Here is a 20807-nt window from a genome sequence, read left to right as displayed (position 1 = left end):
GACAACTTATCTTTGTATATACATTTGCACCACCTTCTAACCAAACTACTCTGTACCCTACTATCTTTCATTTACCTTTGTTATTCTTGCTTTTCTCTGGATGCTATTAGGGTGTATAAAAAGTAGCTCTTCTATTAGTGGACTCAGCACTTACATATGACATGGCCACCTCTTGTTGCATAGTAAGTGTCCTATCACTTTTACAAATCAGACCTCATCTTTCTGCATCATCTCTTGGGAAATACATAGGATTTGCCCTAGAGATCTTGTGGACATTTTTTGGTAATACATATTCAAACTATGGCAGACTACCTTCAGCATCCTTTATCTCCATGCCCCCTTCTGTCAGTGGGGACGGTAGTAGTTACCTCTCTGCATTTCATGGGTTAGTCACTTACGGTTGATTACCACTTGCTAAAGATTCCGAATCCTAAATGTTCCAGAATTCAAAACTTTTTGAGTATTTTTCATTACCCTCAAAATTTTGGATTTCAGATTTTGAACTTAGGAATGCTCAACCTGCAGACCAACTGGTGATTAAGATGGTCTTGTGTTTATGCTGTTATAAAAGTGTTAGTAAAGTTAATTCATCTATCTGCAGTTACTATGAAGCCAGGAGACAGTGCATTAGAAAGACTAAACCTTCTGCAATTTCTCCAGCATGTTTCACTGTAGTTCTGTCTGTAACAGCATCAGGGCCTCTAGCTTTCTGATGTCCAAGTACTTCTTTTATGTCCCAAATTGCCAAAGAATCAGATGGCACGGACTACTACTGAATCACTCGACAGTATTCAGCAGATGAAGATTTCTGCTTAAAAACTACAATAATTCAAGAGAATCAAGAGTTGAGAGATCATCTGAACTGTAGCTACCATGGCCTTGGAGTCATTTTGGTTGTTTCTTCCAGTTAGTTGAGGACTCATTTAGTATTTTTTTTTCCAAAAAGGCTATTCTAAATGGTATCTGAGTAGTGCCAGTTTTGAGAAACAAAAGCACCTTTGTATATAACACATATGAGGCACATATAAAAATAGTGTTTTTTAAAAAGTAAAGGTATTTCCTCATTGACTTTTAAGAATCTGGCTAATCAATGTCAGTAAAACAGGCCTCATGGTAGTGAAACATAGAATTACATATTAATAGCCAAATAGTAGTGGTATTTGATTTTAAAATTATCATATCTATTACATCTTATAAGAAGAACTGAAATTCCTCTTTATGTAAATATTAAATGGAACAGAGGTATCTTATCATGGCACTGGCATGAAAATGCTTTCAGAAACCATTAGTTGCCAAAGAAATATTAAATGACTGAGGAGTATGTATGTATTGTTATAAGCAACCAAAATAATAGCTTGTTCATCATTATGCTTATTTACCTCAAATATTTCTCCATGGCTGTGTAAGAAACTGTTAGATCTTGAAAATTGTGTTCTTATAACTTTTCTGGTTTTGTGTTTGCTAGGGTTTTTTTTTTTTTTTCTGAAAATATAAGATATGCATATCAATACACATTCACTTAATTTTTGTCATTTTTTTTTGTCTTTGTTGTTGTTATTGTTTTCTTTTTTTACTAGTGGATTTGAAGGCAAGTATAAGATTCAGGGTAGGTATCTGGGAGAGCCTGTAGTTCAGAGTGTAGATGAGAGTTGGAATGATCCATCACTAACTCTCTTTGAAGTCTCCTTAGACATTAGAGGAAGTCACCATGCCATCTTTATTCAAAATTTCACACTTCTTCAATTCCAGTACTGCAGAGGTAGAGACAGAGACAGAGACAGGGAGATCTCTGGGAAATTCAGGCCAGACTGGTTTTTGTAGCAAGATTCTATCTCAAACAAAACTAAAACTAGAAAGCAAGTAAAGAACTTCAGAAGACTTAATTTTGAATATAAGTTAGCTAGTTTGACTTTAACGCTACCAAATTACAAAATCACCAAAGTTTAATAACTTGAATGTTATGACTATTTTGCACCACTGGTGATGGTGGTGACTGGTTGTTTTGAAACCGGGGCAGCCCTATTTGTCTTTAAATTCCCTTCATAGGCAAGGATGACCTTCATGATTCTCTTGCCTCTACCTCCCAAGTGCTGGGATTAAAGCATGGACCACCATCCCTATCTCCGCCCTGTCTGGAATCCATCATTTTTCATTTGAATCAATAAAAAACTAGTAATACAAAAGAAATACAATAGAAAGAAAAGAGTAGAATTCAGGAGGTTCTTCTTAAGTTGTTACTTTTTTAAAAACATTGTGTTCTATATTGTAGAACACTGGTGAATAAGAGCGTCTGTGATCACAAGGTGTATGTTTTATGTGCTGGAAAGAAAGAAGACTATGAGCATGTATAAAACAAGGGCAGAGTTATTAGGGGTGATAATTGCTCTGGAGAAATAAAGCAGAATAGTGGGTAGGTACAGAAAGCTCAGGTTCTGTTTGCTTCAAGAGTAGTGATCAAAGAAGGCATCTCTGAAAAGATAACATTTGACCTAAGATGTGAAAAAAACTTCATTCCCACTCCTTTATGGATCTAGCAGAAGAGTGATCTGGCAGTGGGAAAAACATGCAACAGTTTCCAGTGAAAGTGAGTGTTGACAGGAACAAAATGCAGTTAGGGATGACTAGAACCAAGTTATTTAAAGAATGGAATCTAAAAAGGTGAGAAGCCCTAGGCAAGGCATATTTACAATTCAGTAAGAACTTGGAATGTGATCCATTTGTAATTAGTGGGTATTGGAAGGTAATTCTGCATACATGTAGAATAAAGACTCTTTACGAGTCTTCAGAATTAAAGAGTGTTAGTGACTTCAACTGAAGATGGAGTATTAACATGGGAGTAAGCAGAATGATGATATACACTTAATATTTTAAATACAAATCAGGAGTTACTACTTTGTGTGTTTCTCATATTCATTAGCTATGCTGATGACTGCTGTATGTAGCGTTTTAACCTCTGTATCTTGGGCTGCTGTTGTCCTCAGTGTTCTACTTGTATCTTTCTACTGAAGCCCACTCTGGGTGCTCAGCCAATGACTCTTCTCAAAGTAAATTTATAATTTGACTACTTTATAAGTCTAAATGCTCTGACTGTCGATGGCCACAGAAAAACGGATTTGCCTGGCTTCTGTAACACACATCTAGTCACCTCTCACAGTGTTATTTTCTGTCATTCTTCCAAGAACAGTTTGTGCCTAACATTCTGCTTACTCCATTGCTTGTATTGGGTCGCTGACACTCCCATTTAAGGTAATGACATTGACTGTCACCTCGTCCATGACACATTTACAGGCTTTTACATTTGCATTTTTAAATGCCCATGTTACATGTTTTAGCCTTTTCCTGTTAACTTTAGATGATATTTCACTTTGATCTTGACATGTGTTTCGATCTCTCATATGCATTCATGAAATTTTATTAAACTCCAAGGGTTTCAGGCACCATAGATTACAAGAAAAGTATGACTTGTACCTAGCAAGAAGTGGAAGTCTTAAAGGAAAAGCAGGAAAACAAAAATTACAGTGAGCTCCATTGGTGCCATATGAGGAGCAGTGTGTCCAGCACCTCTTGTGTGAGGCTGGCTACTCTCCACCTCATCGATAGACCCTGAAAAAGCAAAGAACTGGAACTGAGTCCATTTTTGTTGTTGTTGTTGTTGTTTGTTTGTTTGTTTTGTTGTGTTTGTTTGTTTTGATTTAGGTTTTTTTATTTTTTGTTTTTTCACAGAACACATTGCTAAGTTGACACAGAAGAGAAGGCCAGTTACTATAATAATAGTTGGCGATCAATTTTGCTTAGCCTCCTTGAACTTTTTAATGTTTTCAATTGTACAGGACACATGCACATTTAATAAAATACTTTGAGGATCAACCTTCTAATCTAAGTTTTAGATTTATATGATCTGGATATTCAGTGTTAGATATTTTTCTCCTAAAGTATTTTAATACCCTTTTCAAAGGCACATTTTTTTACTTGAAGAGGTTTGTATTCATTTCAAAGTAATTTTTTATCTCACAATAATGAAGTTTTAACTGGCCCCATTTTTATTATAGAAACAAAGTAAATCAAGGAATGTCCAGTTTCTAGAATTTCTAATTTAGAGTTTAGATTGTCCTGAAAAGTAAAATTTCCCACATTTTGATTTAAAAGCTCAGATGTTAACAATTTTAAATTTCAACATTATTTAAAGTAACTTGAGTTCAGGATGTGTTATCAATTCCATACTCGATGCCAAAAAAGTATGTTATTTGGTCTGTCAAGGTTTATTCTAAAAATACACAACATCTATAACACCATTTGCAGATTAACATATTACATGCTTTTGCCAAATAGTCTCCTCTTTTCTTTAGATATATTCTGTCTCCTAAAGTAGATTATTACAATTTGTTGGGTTACTATTTTCCTTGTAACTTCAGGTATACTTAGGAGTTCCTCTGTTTGCCTGCAAGATTTGCTGGTCATTTCCTTTAACTTTTGGTGCTGTTTATTCTCAGTAATTGTTAACATTTCTGGGTCTCTGTTTCCCATGTGAATATTCATGATATAGTTAGTCATTTTCACTTAAAAAATGGAATATTTTTACTTCACAGCTTGTTTTTTTATTGGCCAAGCAAACAAACTTTATAACCTTACTATTAAAAAAAATTTACTATATTGAGGACTAATTAATAATTGCAGATATTTTAAAAACTGTACGTATGTACTAGTCACTTTGTTAGAAACTAATTATCTGTGATTTTAAGTTAATTTTTAATAAAATTTAAAAATTAAGTCTTTATGTATATTAATGACATTTAAATCTTAGGAGCTATTTTGTTGGACAGACCTATGTAGTCTATTTCTAACTTGTCAGAAGTGTCTGTGAACAGGACTATCTAGATAGTTAATTGTTATTTGTATATACTAGATTATATGATTATCTTTTTGTTTAATACATATCTGATATATAAGCATTCCCTAATCTAAATATTCATAGTGTTTTCTCTTCTCTTAAGAAATCAATGATTTTTATAATATGTAAGACTTACATGAGTTTAGTCAATTGTAATTCTCTATTACATTGTGGAATGCTGATACTAAGTAGGCCATTGGTATGTTAGTTCAATCCACATAATTTCTCAGAACTAAGTTATTTAATTATTTTTCTTTTATATGTAAAGTCTACCTTCCCCTTTACTCTGTTTTCTGCAGAAGTACTTCAAAAATGTCCTAACTGTTGAAAAATTTTGCACACTTTGCTTAGAATCTATTTTTTTTTTTAAATTAAAAGCAAATTCCTCTGGGGAAAGGGAGATTTTACAAGCAATTTCAAAGCAGAATTGATTTTGGTGTGTTAATGCAGACAATCTGCCCAGTGTTAAAATGTTACAGGGGGAAAAATACAAGCTGCCATATTGATGTGATCACACCAAAATAGCAGCTTGTATTTATATTTTCAGTCTCCTCGAGGTGGACTGCAGGCACACAGGAATGAGGGGTGTGCTGCGTGTTGTGATTTTATTTAATGCAGACAAAGTACATGCTTGTGCATGCACGACCAGCCTTCACATATGCACTTGTTCACAGCCGAGAAAGTGAAAATGACAACACAAGCCGCTCTCTGCGTCGTCGGCACCCAGTGTGTGTGTGTGTATGTGTGTGTGTGTGTGTGTGTGTGTGTGTGTGTGTGTGTGTGTGTTTTAAATAGTAAATGGGGTGGGCGGGGACAGACTTTCAGAAATAGAAGGAACAGTTTCTCTGTCCAATGGCCCTTAGTCCTTCCTCATTTCACGTTTAAGGTATAAATAAAATAATTATTATTGTGTACATGACTTAGAAATATGTAATTTTCCATATTGCTATTTTTTTATTGCAAGTAGTTTTTTTTTTTTTCTCTAATAATATATCCTGATCACGGTTTATCCTTCCTCTTCTCCTCCCAGTTCCTCCCTGACTCCCTCCCATCCGGATCCACTCCCTTTCTGTCTCTCATTAGAAAACAAAACAGGCCTGTAAGAGACAATAACATAAATAAAATAAAACTAAAACATTGGATTTGAACAAAATTAGCAGAAGGGAAGGAGCCCAAGAGAAAGCACAAGGAACAGAGACCCACTTGTTCACACACTCGATAATCACAGAAAACACTAAACTGGAACCTAAATGCATACACAGAGGATCTGGTGCAGACCCACGCACGCACGTGCTGTGAGTGCTGCCTCAGACCCTATGAGTTTGTATGTACTTTGATGTCTGCCTTCTCCTCTGCCTCTTACACTCTTTCCACCTTCTCTTCCAAAGAGCTTCCTGAGCCCTGAGAGGAGGGATATGATAGAGACCTCCCATTTAGAGTATCATGTTCCAATATGGCTTACTCTCTACTTAATACCTGGCTGTGGGCCTCTGTATAGGTTCTCATCTGCTGCAGAAAGAAGAGTCTGATGATGGCTGAGCAAGGTCATCATCATCACCTGTGAGCATAGCAGAATGTCATTAGGGTTCATTTTATTGCCGTGATTTTTTTAAGAGTATCATCTGGTTTTATTCTATGTCTCTGGCGTAGTCTTTCAGCAGTTTCAGGTATGGGTATAATCTCCTGGAGTGAGCCTTTTGTTAAATCAGATATCAATTTACTCACACAAGCTTTGTGCCACCATTACACTTGTCTTGGAAACAGGACACCACTGGAGATCAAAAGGTTAATGGTTGGCTTGGTTTTTTTTTTTTGGTAGTATGCAAAGTACCCTCTTATACCAAAGTTGCTAGATTGTAGTTAGGAAGGTTATGTGTAGGTACCAGCTAGATTTTTTTTTCATGTTCAATAAATTGTACAGGCATCATCAATGTGACCTTGCTGTCAGTTTGTGGAGAGCAACCTAGAGTCTTAGCAACTGTCTGAATTGTTTGGGGATTCTCATGGGACCCCTTTGGCCAACAATTCAATTAGATATAACTCAGTCCCAGTACTGGAAGCTTTATTTGGTGACAAGAGATAATCTAGTTGGGGCCTTATTTCCATATTATCAGATCAAATTCATATATTTATGTATCTTAGGAAGCATCTATTGTACTATGTGTCCATAGTACCATTCAACTGGCTTCTAATTTTAGGTATCCCTCCTTTATCCCTGCCTCCTCTCTCCCTTCTGACTTGATCTTTCCATTCTAGAGCCCTCATCCATCCATAATTTTTTTATTTCCCTTTCCTAAGTAAAGCTATCTTTTTTTCCACCCTAGTCCCTTGCTGTGTACCTAATGTCTATGGTTCTACAGGTTTGTAGCTTAGTTATCATTGACTTAAGAGTTAATTGTAAAAGTTCTCCTCTGCCTTGAAATCATGACATGAAGACCTGGAAGATTTATTAAGAAGCTCCTTGGGCTATAGCTGGGCAGACCTGAGCTATCTACCCTGACAGTGCTGGCCTGGTCCACTTCCTAGCTACATGCTGTTACCTGCCATCTTGATCTCACCCTGGCTGCTCCCACTCTATCCATCTCATTCCCACATGGCAATTTTCTCCTGAGTCCCTCTCATGATAACCCAACTCTCTTTTCTGTCCACCCAGGACCCCCTCACTAGAATCAGAAAGCTTGCCTTAAATCTTGTTCTCCTTCTCAAGTATAGGCTGATCAGTTCTTCATTAACCAATCAGAGGTGATGGAGAACAATACTTTCCAAAATACTGAGTCTACCAAGGTCCAGATTGTAACCAGATCTCTGGGTACAGAAATCAGCTTATGAATGGACAATGCACAAAACATTCCCCAACAGTTAATAGCTATATAAAAGTTAATACATGCCATTTTTGACTTTTTGGTTCTGGAATACTTTAATTGGGATAATTTTTTCCCTAGTTCTATTCATTTACCTGGGAGTTTTATGATTTAATTTTGTTTGTGACTGAGTAATACTTTGGTATGTAATTATACCATAATTCCTTTATCCATGTTTTTATTGGGTGTCATCTAGGTTGTTTCCAGTTTTGGGCTTTTGTAAGTAGAGCAGCGATGACTGTGGTTGAGCAAGAGTCTCTGAGGCAGGATGAAGTGTCCTTTGTGTATATGTCTAACAGTAACAGTGGTATAGCTGGATCTTGAGGAAGATTGTTTTCCATCTTCCTGAGGAACTGCCATGCATGTTTTCACAGTAGCTGTATCAGTTTGCACTCCTCCAGCAATGGAGAAGTCTTCCCCCTTTCCCACATCCTTGCCATCACGAGCTGTCACTTGTTTATTTGATCTTAGCCATTCTGACAGGTGTAAGATGCAATCTCAAAGTAGTTTTGAGTTTCATTTCCTTGATGGCTAAGGATATTGAACATTTTTAAAAGTGTTTCTCAACCACTGTATTTGGTCATTTAGAATTCTCCCCTTAGATCTGTACCTATTTTCTTTAATTATTTGTTATCTTGATATCTAGTTTTTTTAGTTCTTCATAAGTTGGAAAGGTTAGCCCTCTATGAGAGGTATAGTTGGTGAAGATCTTGTCCCATTTTATAGGCTGAAGCTGTACTGGAATGGCCATGTCATTTGTCATGCAGAAATTTTCAGTTTCTTGATGTCCTATTTACTAATTGTTAATTTTATTGCCTGTTCTAATTCAGAAAGTTTCTTTCTTTATTAATGAGTTCAAGGCATTCCCTACTTTCTCTTCAATTAGGTTCTGTGTATCTGGTTTTATGTTTCAGTATTTCATTCATTGGAGTTGAGTTTTGTGCAGTGTTATAAGGATGAATCTATTTGGATTCTTCTATATGCAGACATCCAGTTTGGCCAGCACCATTTGTTGAAGATGCTACCTTGCTTCCAGTGTGTATTTTTCACACACACACACACACACACACACACACACACACACACACACAGAGAGAGAGAGAGAGAGAGAGAGAGAGAGAGAGAGAGAGAGAGAGAGAGAGAGAGAGAGAGGCACTCAGTTGTCCGTGGTCATATGTACTTACATCTAGTCTTTTGGTTTCCACTGATATGTAGATGTTTTTCTGCCAGCACCATCCTTTTTATTACTATATAACTCTGAAATACAATTTGAAATCCGTGCTAAGGATACCAGAAGCAGTTATTCAACTATTCAGGGTTGTTTTAGCCATCTTGAGTTTTTGTTTGTTTCCATATGAAGCTGAAAATTGTCCTTTCAAGCTCTGTGAAATTTTGTACTGTAATTTTGATGGAGCTTGCACTGACTCTTTGGATTCTCTTTGGAAGGATGACCATCTTTACTCTATTTATTCTACTGATCCATGGGCATGGGAGATCTTTCTGTCTTCTGTGTTATCTTCTTCATTTTTTTTTTCTTCAGAGTCTTAGAATTTTTATCATAGTAATCGTTCACATACTTGGTCAGAGTTATCCCAAGATACTTTATGTTATTTGAGGCTTTGGTGAAAGGTGTTGTTTCCTTCCTTTTTTATCATCCACTTTGCTATGTTTGTATAGGAGGGCTACTGATTTTTATGAGTTAATTTTGTATCCAGATCCATTGCTGGAGTTCTCATCAACTGTACTAGCTTTCCAGTGGACTTCTTAGGGTCACATATGTATATATTTCATATCATCTACAAATACAGATACTTTGGCTTCTTCCTTTCCAATTTTTATCCCTTTAATCTCCTGCATTTGTATTTTGCTCTAGTTAAGATTTCAAAAACTATTGAGAGAACGGACAGCCGTATCTTGTTCCTGATTTTTGTGGAATTGCTTTGTATTTTCTTCATTAAGTTGATGTTGGCTATAGACCTACTGTAAACTGCCCTTATTATGTTTAACTATGTCCCTTGTGTCCCTAACTTCACCAGAACTATTATCATGACGTTGTGTTAGATTTTATCAAAGGTCTTTTCTACTTCTAATGAGACAACCAAGGGTGGTTTTTTTTTCTCTTTCTGTTTGCTTATACGGCATATTTTATTTATTAATTACATATGTTAAAGCATGCCTGCATCTCTGAGATGAAGCCTACTTGATAGTCTGTCAGCATTGTGTTTTAGAATATCCAAGCAGATCTGGACTTGAGGCTACTTTGGTCAGTCATCAGGAAGAAGGATTTGAATTCCTTTTAAAATGCTTTCTTTTGTTTAAACTGAAATTTTCTGATTTTCTGTATTTCCATTTCTGACAAAGTTGTATATACAGTGTACGTGTCTTTTTAAATGTCTCCCCCCCCCGATTTTTAACTTTTATAGTTTTATTGGAAAGACATTTAGAGGATCCACAAGAGCAGAATAGAGGCTTCACTCAGTCTGTGACTCAGAGCTTAACAGAAGCAGAAAGAAGTGAAAGTGACAACCTTTGCTTTACAGTGCAATACTCACCTGCCCTGTCAAGGTGCTCACTCTGCCTTTGCACTCTCCCTGGTCCTGCACCTTTGATGACTGTGCACCTTCCCTGGCCTTATCAACCCTGGCAATTTCATACCCTCACATTTCTACTTAGACTGCTGGTGATTTTTCTCCCCATGATGTGTTAGCATAACAACTAACTGTTTTCATTCTGGGACCCACTTTCTCTGTCAGGGATGCAGCTTACTTTAAAAGCAAGTTGAAGACAACAAAATTCTACTCAAGCTTTGCTTCGGCTTCATCCTCCAACCAAGGCTCTCATTCCATAGGCTAAATTTTCTTTACATTGAGTTATTTATTTGTAAGTATGTTTGTTTTCTTAGCAATTACTTTTTAAAAAAATGACTATGACCCCCTCCTGTTGTAGAAGTTGAAGATTCTAATAAAGATTGCCTTTTCTTACTTATTTTCCACACTTATCTTTTTTTTATTGGGTATTATATTTACATTTCAGATGTTATCCCATTACCCCATTCCCCACCACCACCCAGGAACCTCCTATCCTATTCCCCCTCCTCCTGTTTCTATGAGGGTGTGCCCCCTCCTACCCCCCGCCACTCCCACCTCCCCACCCTTGAATCCTCCCCCCCCACTCAGTGTTCAGCCTTCATGGGACCAAGGAACTCCTCTCCCACCTATGCCTGACAAGGCCATCCTCCCCTACATAGACAGCTGGAGTCATGGGTCCCTCCCTATGTGCTCCCAGGCTAGTGGTCTAGACCCTGGGGAGCCCTGATTGGTTGGTATTGTTGCTCTCTTCATTGTCATTTAAAATTATATACAAATTTCCAGTTGTGCTCCTGTTTTGTTTTGTTTTGTTTTTAAACACTTAAACTCTTGTGTATCTTCCTAGTTACTGTGGGGGCCATGTATATGGTTAATTCCTAACTCATCTGCTTAATTCCTTGAATACGTTTTCAGTTTAAGAAGTATTTATTAAACACTTTCAGTGAACAAAGCACATATGAAGCATATTGGACAGAACACAAGTGGATCTGCATATCATAGCTTATTTATAAAGCGATAGCAAGGAAGATCTATATTTTCAATTCAGTGTTTCTCAACTGTAAAGTATTGACCAAGTAATTGTTGTAAGGGGCTGTTAGGTATAGTTTGGCCCTAGTCTACCTGCTGAAACTCCATGTGGCACACTTCTTAACTTTTTGCAGGAGCTGGTTTTTTGGGTTTTGTTTTTGGTTTTTTTTTTTTTTTATTTTTGTTTTTTTTGTTTGTTTGGTTGGTTTTTTTTTTCATCCTGATGGCAAAAATTTCTAAAGCTTCATTTTACCCCTTACAGAAGGGTTCGTAGTCACACTTCTGGTTTCAGTTTTAATCTTTATTTTCTGCCTGTGTCCTAGATTTTACTGTGCCAAGAAGTAGTGCCATACTGTTAGCATCACTGGCTGATGAGAGAGCTGAGAAGCAGGAGCTTGCTGAAGTCGACAGATTCTTGCACATGTGTGTGTCCCAGTTCTCCCTCCAGCCTTTCTGTGATCACTGTGCCCTAGACAGGAGCCAAGAGAGATGACACTGTCCTGTGTCTAGATCCTCCTCATCACGGTCACCTGACTATCAAGTGTTTTCTGTTCAGTACAACCAGAGGCTGCAGGGTTGTCAGAGTATTTCTCCTAAGCAGTAGGGAGTCCTCTTTCTCCTCCTTCCTATACTGTTTTTCATATTGTCCCTGACAGCCATGCTCACAGACTGTTTGCTGAGCTGTCTTTTCCAGCCTCTTTCACATCCTTTATTCTTTCACCAACATTGGCCTAAAGAGCCTGTGGCTTCCAATTCTGAAGGCTTTCCAACACTGTTTCAAACAGCATCTTGCTTTCTGGCCCCACAACTTGTTGATTACCTTCCTGTCTCTTTTCTACTTTGATTACACTTCTCCCTTCCCTTTCTTCCATTCAAATCCTCTGGTGTGTTCTTCTCCACTCTCCCTCAGTCTTTCATTCTCTGTTAGACTGTTTTTCATATGACCTTGGCTTAGTGTTTTAGTGTTTCTTCAGTAAGACAGTAAACCACAGTATTACAATTATGTTGGTGGTTAGTGATAGATACACCAGGGAGTTTTCATCAGCACATTTCAACTTTGGATGAGTGCTTATTTTGATTTTCTGTTTTTGAAATATGAATATAACATCAGTTATTTTTCCTTCAAGTTCTTCTGTGCTTCTTTGTCCTGTTGTATGACTATAAACCTTTGCCAGGGGCTTGATTCTCCCCTCCCCAGCCCCCCGGGAGGTTTTTATTGAATACTTGCAGCTTCACTAATTCATCTGGGCCCAATGCTTTGCCTGTTTTGATACTTCTAATTACCTAATTATGTATCATAATTCAGTGACAAAGCCCTCCATTGTTTCCCTCCTTTCTTTTAACCCTTTTCTGGCTTAGGAAATGTTTTTTTTCTTTGCCTTTTTTGTTTTTTCTTTTTCCTTCCTTCCTTCCTTCCTTCCTTCCTTCCTTCCTTCCTTCCTTCCTTCCTTGTTTTCATGCTTTCTTGCTTTCTTTCCTTCTCTTTGTTGTCTGAAAACTATTGAGTTAAGATAGTTTACATATCTTCTACAGTGAAATCTTCTATTGCAATGCCAAGTATTGCCAGAAACACTTTGAATTCATTATGGTTTTTATTTTGAATTAACTTTTGAAATCAAATATTCAGAAATCTTTTACTTTTACCAGTTTTTTTTTTTTTGTGGCCCACTTTCATTTGTATGAGATTATGCAGTTTAAAAATTTGAGCACTCCTTGCTTGAGAGATGGCTTAGCACGTAAAAGCACAACCTGCTCTTTTAGAGGACCTGAGTTCAATTCCCAGCACTCACACCAGCTTCTTTACAGCTTCCTATGACTTTAGGTATGTGTTTCTCCTCTGTGGATACCAGCACTCATGTGAACATGAGCACACACACACACACACACACGATTTTTTAATTATATATTTTAAAGGTGAGTACTATACAGATGTACTACTAACTACTTCCCCAGTTCTTAGCTCTATGACTCCTTGGTTTCCATTAGTTTAAATTGCATATGTAAGTAAGAACATGTAGATTTTGCCTTTCTGTTTATAACTTATTTCAATTAGCATATTTTCTGCTTTCATCTATATTTTTACAACTACCAGAATTTCTTCCTGTTTTAATGTTCAATAGTATTTCCATTGTATATACATTTGTTCTCAACCTTTTATCCATTGATAATAATTTAGTTTGATGTGATATATCGGCAAATGTTTTTTTGTGCTACAGTAGAACTAGGAATGTAGATATTTCATTAATATAATAAATCTTACAGTCAGTGTGAAGAAGTAGAAATTCTGTTTTTTATTTTTGAGAATCCTTTATACCATTTTCTATATTGGAAATATTATAATACGTTAGTATCAAAAATAGTTCAGGGTTCATTCTTGGTACATTATCAATAATGTTTCATTTTTTGTTTTTGAAAATATCTGTTCTGTCACATGTGTAGTGATATCTTACTGATTATGGATCTCTAATTGTTTAGAAGTATAGAATACTTCATATGTCTGTTATCCACTCTGTGTCTTCTTTATAGAAATCTCTATTCTGGCCTTTTGTCTATTAGAGCAATTTTTATTAAATGTATGGCTTTCATATATTTTCTCCCATCCAGTCAGTTGTCTCTGAAGTGTCTTGTTTTCTTTGTTGTGCAGAATCTGTAAATTTTTTGTCATGCCTTACACACATATTCCATGTACTTACTGCTATTAATTTGTTTATTGTAATGTGAAGTCATTCTTTAGTTTTGATTTCTGGCTGGCACTTTAAGAGTCAATTTTTTTAATTTTATTTTTTTGTTGGATATTATATTTACATTTCAGATTTTATCTCCTTACCCCATTCCCACCACCACCCAGGAACCTCTTATCCCATTCCCCCTCCTCCTGTTTCTATGAGGATGTCCCCCCACCTACCCCCCACCACTCCCACCCCCCCCCAACTCAGTGTTCAGCCTTCATGGGACCAAGGATCTCCTCTCCCACCTATGCCTGACAAGGCCATCCTCCCCTACATAGACAGCTGGAGTCATGGGTCCCTCCCTATGTGCTCCCAGGCTAGTGGTCTAGACCCTGGGGAGCCGTGATTGGTTGATATTGTTGCTCTAAGAGTCAAATTTTAAAAGAGGCATTGTCAAGGCCAATGTAACTGTTCTCCTACATTTTCTTCTAATAGTTTCTTTTTGAGTTTTATATTAAAATTTAGTCATTTTTAAAGTTTTTGTTTTTTTAATCAAATAGCCCAATTTTAATCTTATCCATATAGATATCAAGTGTTTCAAACACTCTTCATTTAAGTGACTATTTCCTTTCCCTTGGTATATTCTTTGCATCATTGTCAAAAGCCAAAAGACAGTACTATCTTCTGTTGGCTGATGCACCTTCTTTCATAACAATACCATACTACTTTAGCCTCTGTTGCTTTATAATATAGTCATTTATACAACATCTAGTATGATAAATGTAGTTTTGTTCTTTTTGCTTATGATTATTTTATTTAGTCACATATTGTGTCTAAATATGATTTTCTATTTTTATCATAAATGATACTGGGTATTTATTATGAGGATTACATTAATCCTGTAGACTCCTTTGAATAGTATTACAAAAGTATCTTGTCATTCTATTTTCTTTTTCTAGCTAAGTATAACAGTAACTTTTCTTGGATTTTGGTTTTTCTGTAATATAATAATTACATTTGTCTCTACTCCTTAATTGTCTTGTGACTTTTCTTCCCTCTTATTTCCTACTTGGTGTTTTGTTTTTGCTCAATTGGGAACTTTGAAAGTCTTGACAGTAATATAATGCTTTTCCCAGTCACACCTTTTCTGAAACTACTCTTGTTTTTCTTTTCTTGCATTAAGTTATAGTTATTGTTTGTGATTCTGAATTTTAAATTGTGTTCAATTTGATCAGTGTTTTATTTCTTTTTAATGATTGAAATCCAGATTTCCCTTTCTAATCATGCCTGAACTATACTGATTTCAAAACTACTGTACCCATGTGAAATCCATACAAGTTCACATGGGTGTCTAAAAACTTAAAAGAGTTGCTTGGAATTCTTAGGAGCATAGAACAGCTGAAGTTGGTTCTGAATCTTACCACACATCACCAAGGAGGATAATAACTCTTCCTAGAAGTGCTATTCTCTGAATTTTTCTTCTATTCTGTCTGTTCCTATAAACATAATATATTTGGGTTTGTATTATTGTTCCACTGTATTGATCAACATTCTGAGCTTGGCCCTTCTGCACTTCTTGAATCATATAATTTTTCCTAGATAAGCATTCCTCAGATGTACTTGTATCCATAGGGATGGAGTGACCTAGTACTGCTGCTGTGTTGCTTGCCCACTTACACTGGCACTAACTTCTCTTATTAACTTACTAACATTTCTAGGTTTAGTTTCATTGCTAATTAATCAGAGGTAGACTGGATAATTTCAGGAGTTTTCCAGTTAAACCTACTATGAATATTAATTCTTTTTCTAACTTATGAAAAAGCACAAACTTATGTTTCATTTTTAGAACTCTACTGCATATTTCTTTCTCAGTTACTTAATGCTTCAATGGAATTTAAAGAGCAAATTATAGTTCTCAAAAAAAAAGTGTATAGGGTACCGTGAAAGTTCCTGAGTGGGCGCTTGAGCCTTGAAGAGTCGCAGTGTGGACGTGCTCTGGAGTAACGTGCTGATGCTGCCTGACTCACGTTTTCAGTTGACTGATATCTACTGAAAATGAACAATTTAAATTATCTAGCTGAATTTTAATTCTTGTGGCTTTCTCATTTGTAATCTCCCAAGTGATTAGTATGCCTTTAAATGAAACCATGAATTGTGTACAATGTAATTTAATTTTTCATATTTAGATTGCAAACACTTACTATATACATAATTCATAGACATATGAGGCAAAGTGAATATAACAGTTTTCATTGTTTTTCTAAGATCATTGTATCTCAACACCCAAACAGTATTTATTTTTGTCTGTGTGCATAGAACATTTCCAAGTAATGGACCAGAAAAGGAGAACACAAAATTATTGAGCCAGCTGATTCAAATTGTGTTCCTGCACTTTAACAACTGAAATAAGTTTAAGTCGTGTAATTAGGGAAAGGCACAGAAATTTTCTCACACAAAAATATTATTGTCTTCTCAGTTTTATCTGAGTTTCCTGAAGACTAGTAGTTGATGTGGTTGATTATCTACTGATCCTCTGCCCTGACTGTCAGTGTCTGATGGTCAAGTGGGGAGTTGGGGTATCTGGAGAGTTGTCGCAGTGAGGGTCATTCATAGACTTGAATTCACCGTGCTCAGATTCTTAGGTTGTTTTCTGAGACCCAAAGAGGTTTCTTTGCTGCTATGGAAGAGCGTGAAAACCTGAGTCTAGGACACCTGCACATCAAAGGGAATGTTAAGCAAAAGTCATTTAAATGCTGAGTAAATTGCCTTAATTATATAAGACTAAATAGGATCTGAAAAAATATTCTTCACTGATGCCTAACTTAGTTCAAATTTAAGCATAGTTTGGACTTAGAGGAACTGTGTGCCAACACCGGATGTGTAAGAAACACAGTACAGCTAAGGTCTCAGAAAGAGAAAGCAGTAAGTTATAATATAGAGTACATTAGATGTTATTGGTTCTTAAAGGACTCCATAGAAGAGTACTTGCTGGTGTTTGGTAATTTCCTATGTCTCCGTGCTCCAGGTAGCTGTAATGCGCTGTGTCTCCATGCTATAGGTAGCAGTAATGTACTGTGTCTCCGTGCTATAGGTAGCAGTAATGTACTGTGTCTCCATGCTATAGGTAGCAGTAATGCGCTGTGTCTCCGTGCTCCAGGTAGCAGTAATGCGCTGTGTCTCCGTGCTATAGGTAGCAGTAATGTACTGTGTCTCCATGCTATAGGTAGCAGTAATGCGCTGTGTCTCCGTGCTCCAGGTAGCAGTAATGCGCTGTGTCTCCGTGCTCTAGGTAGCAGTGATGCGCTGTGTCTCCGTGCTCCAGGTAGCAGTGATGCGCTGTGTCTCCGTGCTCTAGATAGCAGTGATGCGCTGTGTCTCCGTGCTCTAGGTAGCAGTGATGCGCTGTGTCTCCGTGCTCTAGGTAGCAGTGATGCGCTGTGTCTCCGTGCTCTAGGTAGCAGTGATGCGCTGTGTCTCCGTGCTCCAGGTAGCAGTGATGCGCTGTGTCTCGTGCTCCAGGTAGCAGTGATGCGCTGTGTCTCCGTGCTCTAGGTAGCAGTGATGCGCTGTGTCTCCGTGCTCCAGGTAGCAGTGATGCGCTGTGTCTCCGTGCTCCAGGTAGCAGTGATGCGCTGTGTCTCCGTGCTCTAGGTAGCAGTGATGCGCTGTGTCTCCGTGCTCTAGGTAGCAGTGATGCGCTGTGTCTCCGTGCTCTAGGTAGCAGTGATGCGCTGTGTCTCCGTGCTCTAGGTAGCAGTGATGCGCTGTGTCTCCGTGCTCTAGGTAGCAGTGATGCGCTGTGTCTCCGTGCTCTAGGTAGTAGTGATGCGCTGTGTCTCCGTGCTCTAGGATTGGTAGTAACGTCCTGTTATTTCATGCTCTAGGTAGTCTTCCTCCTCTCTATTCTCTTCATTTTTTTTCTTACTTTGATTCCAACACCAAGAAGTCACTTTTTTCTCAACTAAAGTGTCTTATTCGAAGATTAATAATCATTTTTTAGCCGTTAATGCCACCCGTGTGAAGGAATTTTCACCTGCTCCCTTCTTACTCAGAAGACCAGTACTACTGCTCCTGCCTCAGTAGCTGAAGCTCTAAGCCTTCACTGCCTCATCTGGAAATTGTGCTACATGAATTTGAACAGAGACCTTTCTACTTAGATTTGTGAGATTTCCATTGCCCCCCATTCTTCACAATCTTCTTCCTATAAACACTCTTCTTTCAGTCTTATTCCTGCCTACAGTCTTTATCACTTCCCTAATAAAAAATGTGTGATTTTTATTAGCCCGTAACTGTGTTACTGAGTTTTAAATTCAGTATTTATACTTTTTCCACACTTCGGTACTTGTTCTTGTACACTAAAGCTCCCATGTGCCACACCTCTCCTTTCTCTTCTTTCCAGTGGCCACCTTTGATCCACTGACTACCTTGTTTGTCTTCTTACCCTCTTTTTGACTTAGTTGCTTTCACACTAATGATCATGCTATTCTTCTTCACAAATTGTTGCTTAAACCTGTGACTGATTCCAGTTGAAACTTGTAGCTCACGTGCCTCCAACCCTTACATTGTATGTGCATTGCTGGTTCCCTGTGTGCTCTCTGTATATCATTACATCATATGGAACTGAACTCTCTGCGAGCAGAATGTCTACCTTTTCTATCTCACAGTATACCAGAGCATCTTGTAGAATGTTTTGTACAGACATTTAGTTAAAACTTGCTAATGTATGTTTTATTTAATCCCACAGATTAAGCAGATGAAACTAACAGTGTTGTAATGTGCAGGTGAAATCCTAATACAAAGAAAAACAGTGACAATGATTACTTTAAAAAGTTAGTTACTTATATATAAAGGCATATTCTATGTTCAAAAAACCAAAGAGGTGCCTGGATGTAGTGGCATACACCTGTAACCATAGAACTCAGGAAGTGGAGGCAGGAGGATTACCATGTTCACACAAGATAGACTGTCTAAAAGAAACAAACAACCCCCCACAGGAATGCTAAAAGCAAACCAGTTTCTAACCCCCAAATAGGTTGGCTGTGTGTCGTCTATTTCTAACACCATTGTAATTTCTACACAATATTATTAAAGTACATGAAACAGATTGAAATGTTTAGCTGTTGAAGGATGGCATGTGCCTACAGGATTTGGTAATTTTTCTTGTCCTTTATTACCCCTTTTTTAAACCTATCCATAACATAATCTATGTAGTTTATCAGAGCAGTGGTAAAATGTTCTGCAGACCTTGTAATATTTTAGAGATGAGAATCTGGAAATATTTCTGGAGCTACTAATTAGGTTCAATATATTTTTTTCAGGTTTCCTGAAATGCAGTTTTTCCAACAAGAAAATGTGAGAAAAATTCTTACAGATGTTCTGTTCTGTTATGCTAGAGAAAACGAGCAGTTACTCTATAAACAGGTAATGGAAATGCCTTACAGGTGACGCCATTGATGTGGAATGCCCATACAGCTTGAGAGATGGTAGGGCGATAATGTAAACTTTGTTGTATCCAGAGTGATGCTACAGTGTTAAATAACCCAAGTAGCACTGTCATCTGTAGGGAACAAAGAGCATGCACAGTGAGGCTACCTACCCCATCTCCACCCACCTCCCCTTCCCCTGACAGTGTTCCATCTTCTCTGTAAACTTATGGGGGTTCATATATAAGTAGCATCTTTGCAGCTAGGTTACTAATAAAACTTTTTAAAGTCATGTGTAAATATTGTTGTTAAGTGCAGCATTTGTTACTATGTGATGTCTTGTGACAAGTAATCTAATCCAATATTCACTCCCTCTGATTAATTCTTATAGCAGAACTGGAAGAAGGTTCTGCAGTTTTAAAGTTTATACTTAGATTTTTTTTTTGGACTCCTGACTTTTGACTCATTTCATTAATAAACAATTATTGTAATTTTTGAAAATGTAAATCATATAAATGCACATAAAATTTATATTTAAGTTTTTTATGTTGCACTAAAAATACATATAGTTTGGTACTTTATTTTTTACAAGAATATATAAAATGAAAATTCAAATTAAATTCAAGACAATCGAAAATTACATTTAGTTGATGACTCCCAAATTCTGGCTTAATCAAACAGAAAATAACTATGGAAAAGACAATATTCAACTGGAAATAAATTTTACCAAGTACTTAAGCCAGATGATGTTTGTCTTAAGTTCTGTGTTTGATTCTACTCTATGTATGTCTTCTGTTTTTAAGTTGCAGCAACCAAACCCAGAGCTTCTCACAAGCTAGATGTCTATGTTGCCATTGAGACAAACTCAGCTTTCTACCACATGCTCATAGTACACCCTATCAGTAGCTGTTTAAAATTGAAAATATACGTCTCATTCAAATGTCCACAGATAAATTTGATAATAAAGTTATAGAAACTGTATTAAAAAAAACACTGTAAGTGTTTTGAAGAGCTAAAGCAAAGCTGTACAAATAAGAAAATAATAGCATGTTTTTCAGTGGGAAAACTTTAAATACATGTGTTTCTTCTTTCTAAATTAATGTATGATCTGAGCAATAATCCGAGGTATTTATCTCATTGAAACTTGTCATAGTCATTTCCCACTTAGAGCCTGGGGAGTCAGCACTAGAGTGCAGTGTCCCTGCATTGCAGCCCTCACTTTGGGGTCTTCTGTTATAGTCCATTCTCTCCGTGTCTGTGTTTGTGGCATATTCTGTTGCCCATACTTACTGTGTCTCCACAGTAGAGCTTGAAATCTGAAACTACTTACATCATCGCACATTGCTTTTCCT

The 20807-nt window shown here is 37.0% G+C and overlaps 1 protein-coding gene across 6 annotated transcripts in view; it reads left to right on the top strand.

Moving 5' to 3' along the window:
• The window catches only part of Tbc1d5 (TBC1 domain family member 5), a 469862-nt gene that overhangs the window by 239013 nt on the left and 210042 nt on the right, over positions 1–20807 (top strand). For all 6 annotated transcript variants that reach the window (XM_076915391.1, XM_076915393.1, XM_076915394.1 and 3 more), the window contains one exon: positions 19351–19453. In XM_076915391.1, coding sequence (XP_076771506.1) covers positions 19351–19453 — 103 coding nt within the window. The remainder of the gene's footprint in view (positions 1–19350; positions 19454–20807) is intronic.

This window comes from Arvicanthis niloticus, chromosome 17 (genome assembly GCF_011762505.2).
Source record: "Arvicanthis niloticus isolate mArvNil1 chromosome 17, mArvNil1.pat.X, whole genome shotgun sequence".
NCBI classification, from domain to species: domain Eukaryota; kingdom Metazoa; phylum Chordata; class Mammalia; order Rodentia; family Muridae; genus Arvicanthis; species Arvicanthis niloticus.
The sequence above is the reverse complement of the archived record's forward strand: the minus strand, read 5'-3'. Positions and strand labels throughout refer to the sequence as shown.